This window comes from Fulmarus glacialis, unplaced genomic scaffold, assembly GCF_000690835.1.
Source record: "Fulmarus glacialis isolate BGI_N327 unplaced genomic scaffold, ASM69083v1 scaffold8088, whole genome shotgun sequence".
Lineage (NCBI taxonomy): Eukaryota > Metazoa > Chordata > Aves > Procellariiformes > Procellariidae > Fulmarus > Fulmarus glacialis.
Window position 1 is genome coordinate 25,745 of NW_009226257.1, and position 6,518 is coordinate 32,262.

The window sequence follows — 6,518 nt, forward strand, 5'->3', positions numbered from 1 at the left end:
TTCTGGGAATAAGTAGAAAATGTCATTTCTTGTTCTTTCCTTTCACAACGTGTGCAATTTTTATGCGTTTGTGTTGAAGTACCTCCAGTCAGAGGCCAGTGCGTCTTTGTGATAGGCATTTTATTATACAGAATGAAAAGGTTTTCTGCTCTAGCCTTTACCATTTGAATGAAGAGAATTACATAAAGCATAAGAGAATTAAGCATAGGAGAATCAAATTGGAATTAAATATCTATTAACCCCTGCCTTCCTCTTAAAAAGCCCAACAATTTGAAAACCAATTGATCAACTACAAAACGCCCATGCTGTAGTAATGAGGATTCAGTTCCTCTCTTCTGAGGCAGCTGTTAGACAGTACCATGCAGAGAGTTTTTTTTTTTTAACATCAACTTTCTGTTGCACTGAATAAGCTCTAAATTACTAAATTACATAAATATTTAAGTGAATTGAGCTTTACTGACAGACATGTAATTCTCAAATAGTTGAGATTTTTTCTTATCTACATTCTCACGATTGTGTGAAAAAACAGTTATAGTGCAGGTAGCTTTTTTTTTTTGAGAGAGAGAGGGTATTAAGGGAGAATTGTAAGGAATTCAAACTATTAAGATAACATTTTTATTCTATTTTGTCTCTTAGGGATTCAGTCTTTCAAATACAATATAACTCCCTAATTCTTTTTATCTGGTCTTTTGGCAACATTTAACCAGATTTTTCTAGCTATGTTGTACTTGAAATGCAAAATCAGTGGGAAATGTTTTCGTTTACACCATGTAACATTTATGAAAAAAATCTACAGAATTCTTGGAAGAACAGTAAACGTTCTATAGGATTTTACACCTAGAAAAAAAAAAAAGAAAGTAAGGTTTTTTTTATCATTAAATCTTTAAGTTTAGGGTACTTTTATAGGAAGTCTGCTCAGGTCAGCAGGATTTATCGTTAGTTTTGTTATTCTGCATGAACAGATGGGCAAACTGAGGTGGCTGTGGCAGCAGGGAGCTGAAGCAGCCATGGCTGGGACAAGCTTGCTCACCAGAGCATGGCCCAGATCAGGGCTGGAGCAGAGCCCAATGCTCTCTGGAGCCCTGCCTGGTGTCTGTGCTAGACAGAGCACTGACCTGTCTGGGCAACTGAATGCTAGCTCCGCTGTCTCTGCATTGTAGTCGGTCAAACCTTGTAGGCATGCCTTTAGATGGATTATTCTTCAGGTCCTCCGGGACTGTCTCTCCCATATTCAGCTAGATGTCTTCAGCTTCTAATTTAGTCCAAGGACATAAAGAATGGATGCTACCGGGTCGCATGACACTACCAGAAGAATGACACACTTAAAAAACCAAACAGCTAATATTTGTATTTTATTTTTAGCTTATTTCCTGTTGTTTCCCTGTGGCTGCTGACATTGTCACAAAAGCTTCCTTTCTAGTTGCTTTGCTTAAAATATACGTACATTGTGCATATATGCATCTGCGTGCCAGAACATTTGGGTGTGGATTTGTCAGATCATCCAGTGTATTTGCTTATGAATAAAGTGGCATCAGCTCAAACTCCCTAAGAAGGAGAACTGTGAGGAGGTTGCAGAAGGACCTTTCTGTGAGGCTTCTTCTTCTTCTGTGAACACAGCCCTGAGAACGTAGTTGCTCTGCAGCCTGTATTCTCAACCTATGTGCTTGTAGCATGGCCAGGCAGACATTTCCACTGACAGACAGGCAATAGACAGTGAACTTCAGTCTTGACCCAAACACTGAATGTCTCTCCGCTACTTCACAGCAAAGGATTGAGTCAGCATTAGTCCCCTGTGGTACTTAATGTCAGAACGAGTCATTCGTCAGGAGTTACTGTATTTATATGTACTGAAAGGGAGGGTAGGGCCTTCAGATAATAGTGCAGGATGCTATCCCTTGAGGTGTCATGGGGTTTCTTGCTCTCTCCTTTCTATTTTTAATTTCCCTTTGAAGTGAGTTTATTGAGTCACGCAGGACTGAAAGAAATATTTAAAAAGGCAACAGACAATAATTCAGCTTCCTTATTTCTTGTCCTATTCATGTACTGACCAGACACTCTTCGTCTTCTTAATTTCCGATCTCCGTCCCCAAACTCCATTTGCTTCCTGAATTTCTTTGGCTTATGGTAACACCACAAAACCCATCCGATTACTCATTTAGGCTTATTGTTTCCTTTTTTTTCCTGAGGGGTAGCCAATTCTCATAAGTTATCCCTGGACAGGTAAATTTCAGCACATCTATATCAAAATCAAGTGTTAGGCATTATGAGGGGTTCCCAATCTTTCATGAGCATTGCGAACACGTGTAATCAGGAATGATTTTTTTTTTCCTGATGGGCATTTGCTGGAGTTGGGAAGAAGATAAAGGTTGTCAAAAGCTAACTTTCTGTGTGTTTATTTTCCCATTATCTTCTTACTTCCTGAGGGTACAACAGAACTGAAATTGTTACACAGTAATGCATGTTGTGGCTTGGTCCTAGCATCACATCATCATTTTCGCCACAACATCATGTCCAATGACAGATGAGGCATGAATTATCCATATTTTTCTCAAAATGTCCTGTTCTTGGCAGATTTGTGCGTATGTTTTTTAAAGATGCTGTAGATGTCTGTAGTGAGGGAGTTCTGATTCTACTTAAGTGGCATTCGGAGGTCCTGGCTGTAGTAACAGCACCCAAATAACAGGGTTTTGACCACTGTCCATCCGGGATCTTAGGATTTCACATGAAATCTCTCAGTTGTATGAGTATATGTGAGTCAGTTCTCCTTCTGGCTCACTGTGTAGTACTTGGTACCTACAGCTTCCATTAAAGGTCCTTCAGCAGACTATCTACATGATAGACCGACTCTTACAGATTCTATATGGCACCCTATGTAGCTTTCTCTAAGTGTAATATGCGTATGTGTTCTATTTAAACTTCTCTTCATTTTCTTCTTCTCCTAGGTATTATGACAACTTTACCCAGTGCACAGAACGTGAAGCCAACAATGCGAGTTGCTTTTGGCCAAACCCCCTCGCAGAGGGCTTTATCACTGGAATTCATAAACAATTCTTTTCAAACTGTACTTCAGAAAAGGTTCACTGGGAAGATCCACCGGATGAAATTCTCACAACTCTGATCTTGATCCCAGTCATGTTGACATGTGCCATGATAACACTGGTAGTATGGTGCAGCAAGAGAAGTGATATCCTGGTGTAAGTTGTTCTTCTGGGCTTTCTTTTTCTCCATTTCCCTCTTCCAAAAACGCTAAGAGAGGAGGATGAATAGAGAAACTCGACATAAAGATTTCAGATCTGCTGAAATGGAACCTGTGAGATATTGAGACAGAGGCAATGCTCCTGTGAACAAAGAGCTGCCTGCTGCTGCCGCCGCCGAAAGTCACTGCTTCTGAGCTGGGACATTGGTGTTGCTGGTGCAAAGCTCTCTACTTCCATCGGGCCTCATCATCATGGAATTCACAGGCAGCTCCCAGAAACAGGAGAGTCATCAGGCAAATGGACCCCTTAACTGCAAAAGGGGTGAAGTTACTTTCCCATGGGTAAAGCTGGGTGGTAAACTAAGTTTTGCAAAACTGTATGTAAGTATATGTACGCAGGGTGTAACACTGACTGCGGGGCAGATGATATCTCTTCAGTTTTTGTGCAGGACACTTGAGGTTTTCATCTGCAAACCTTGTGACTTGGATAGAAGATCACTGGCAAAGGAACTGAGCATGGATGTAACCAAGTGGCAGCTTTTCCTGGAAGCTAATCAAAAACATCATTATCAAGAACTGGAAGTCTTGTCCTGGCAAAGGAACAATTTATGTGTCCAGTGACTATCCCCATGGGGAAATTATCATGCCACGTTATAAAATAGTTTATAAAATGCCTTTAAGCATGGCTACTTGGAATTGTATGGCTAACAAACAAACTCTGGGAAGATATACAGGTCTTATTTTACAGAGCTGGAAAATGCAAGAGGAAATTGGTTGATTATAAATATACTAAGGAGTAATGAAGAAACTTTCATATGCCAGACTGTCTATTTTTCCTCTTTTATAATTATTATTCTTGACGACTTGTGTTCACTGTATACTCCCTGCTCTCACTTCAATTTGTGCAAGTGATATCCTACAATAAATGTAAAGGTGTCATGTTGATTGAGGTGCCTTTCAGAGTATAATTTTGTACATAAATAATTCTTCATCCCATGAAGAGTGAGGGAACTAAAGTATGAACATCAAAGCTTGGAACAGACATCGGAGGAAAGAGAAAAAATTCTGCTCAGAAATCTTGTTCTATAAAGCTATTCCTGTGTAACAGTTTAAATAAAGATCATATGCCAAAATAAAACAATTTCCATGTTTGTGTTGTAAATCTTTCTTTTCTGTCATTTCACAAAATGCCTTTCAGTTGAATGCTCTTCTATTATAAGTGAGAAATACCTTTTACAAGTGACTCTTCATTTTTCCATACCTTATGCACAAATAAAATACAGGTTGAATGGCCAAGTAATGGTGTTTCATATCTCTGCTAGTTAGATTTTCTCCTTTAAGATTCTGGCCCAGTGTTTGAGTCTTAGGTCTCTGTGTATGAGAAGCGTTTCCAGGCTTGAATCAGAGTGCCCCCTTTACTAGAAATGTTTATATGTAGATAGATAAAGAAGACCTGTAGCTGTACTGGTTTGTTTTCACATCCTTTCACATGGGTTGAAGGCACCGGCTTGTTTTTTCATTACCCTAGTGTTAGAGTGATTAATTTTCTGAGGTGTTTCCTGTGTGTTTTTCCAAAGATATTTTTTCATTCTCTAGACGCTAGCAGAAAATTGCTCTTTGTAAAAGAAGAATGACATATGTACTACAGATTTTGGCTTAGTTTTCTACTTAACTATTATTTTCTGCCTTAAAATGTTTTGGTCCACCAAAACTAGTAGTGAAGTAAAAAAAACAACCTATTCATTTGATCCAAAAGATTGTTACGTTAAGCATTTTGTGTGGCCAAAACCAAATAATTTTATTTTCTGCATGGAGTTTCATTTTAATCCTCATTTTGTTTTAAATTTCAACAAGCTACAAAGCAAGTTTCAAAACTTTAGTTTGGAAACCACATAGGAAAAATTTTGACTTTTTAAAAAGCATGTTCATTTCAATCTAATTGCCATATTTGGTGCAAATTCTTGACCAGTTCTGGCTCATTTGAAACTGTTCACCTGATCAACAGGTCATCTGAGATATATGAGCCAGATTAACTTAATATAAAACAGGTTGGCCTGGGTAGTAAATGGAGAAGAAACTGTCGTCTTGATGACATCATACTACTATATGTGTACTGTGCTCTTTAAACAAATGCCGTGTTTAAATGGATTCTGTTTAATTTGAAAATAAAATCTAGTGTGAACTTTTCAAAGAGTCTAAGAAATGTAAGATTCAAAGAATAAAAGATAGTTGATTTTCCTTCATGAGCTATGGGAAGGATTCTGTCACTGCTCTGTGCTTTGGATGTGAAAATTTAATCTTTTTTGAGTGTCTTCCCCATCCAAAGTGTGATCTGCCACTATTTTTTTAATATACTTGATAGAAGGGCAAGAGAAGTTGAAACAGTGCGTGGGAAATGACACTGCTAATTTAATGCAGCCTCAGTGATTAAATCTGGAGAAACATTTAAAGAGTTCTAAGGAAAAAAGCAACCATAGTGTCCAGTTCTTAGCTGTGTACATTAATAGGGAACCAGAATCGTAACTGTTGGATCTTTTGACATAATCTGTCCTATGTGTTAGTGAGAGTTAGTAGTTATTTTCTACTACATGGAGCTTGCTACCTTTCCCCCGAAGCCTGTTTCGATTGCCATGAAAATCACATCTGGGACCAAGAATCTGGCTTGTTTTGTAAATGCGCATTAATTCTATGTTACAACAGAATCTCAGAGAAAAATAGGCAGCGATGCAAACAGAAAGAAAATAACCTGTTCAATATCCTTCTTAGAATTGGAACAGTGGTTGATCCCAAGCAATGTTTAGGCCAGCAGAGAAGTGACAGGCTTGCTAAGCAGCTAGCAGAACATGCTTAATTCTTGTGAGCTGTGGGATTTTTTGCATACAGGAACAACTGGGAAAGGGTGTATTTTCATGGGGTATAAGAGATTCAGCAAAGAGTTGACAGAAGATGACAGTGACTAGCAGGAGCAAGACAAAGGCTGTGAGGGCTGCCATCACTTTCAAGAAAGGATGAAAGCCAAAGGAGTAAAAGAGCTACTGAAGCGTGAGGAAAAAGGTGGTCGAGAACACAAAACAATTTGGGACTTCTTTCCAAGAGGATGACCTCACCATAAGCAGGGTAGTAGCAAATGTCCCTTGGCGGATTGGTGAGGAAATCCTGCATGCTCTCTACATCTCTGCAAAGTTCATGCAGAGGGAAGCACACGCCTTTCTTCCACCTCTGGCTTCCCACATCCAAAGGAATGTATGTGGTATAAATGCCCTTCTTTACATAGTGTGAACATACAGCTTACATTACAGGGACGCCCAGCAGCTGTGCCCAG

General features: G+C 39.0%; 1 protein-coding gene across 1 annotated transcript; it reads left to right on the plus strand.

Annotated features, from left to right (window-relative positions):
- Positions 1-2,942: 2,942 nt before the first annotated feature.
- RAMP3 (receptor (G protein-coupled) activity modifying protein 3) lies at positions 2,943-3,198 on the plus strand (the record flags this gene model as incomplete). The annotated part of the gene is made up of 1 exon (XM_009582744.1): positions 2,943-3,198. A coding segment is annotated over one exon (256 nt), but the record flags the coding sequence as incomplete, so codon positions are not given.
- Between the last annotated feature and the right edge of the window lie 3,320 nt (positions 3,199-6,518).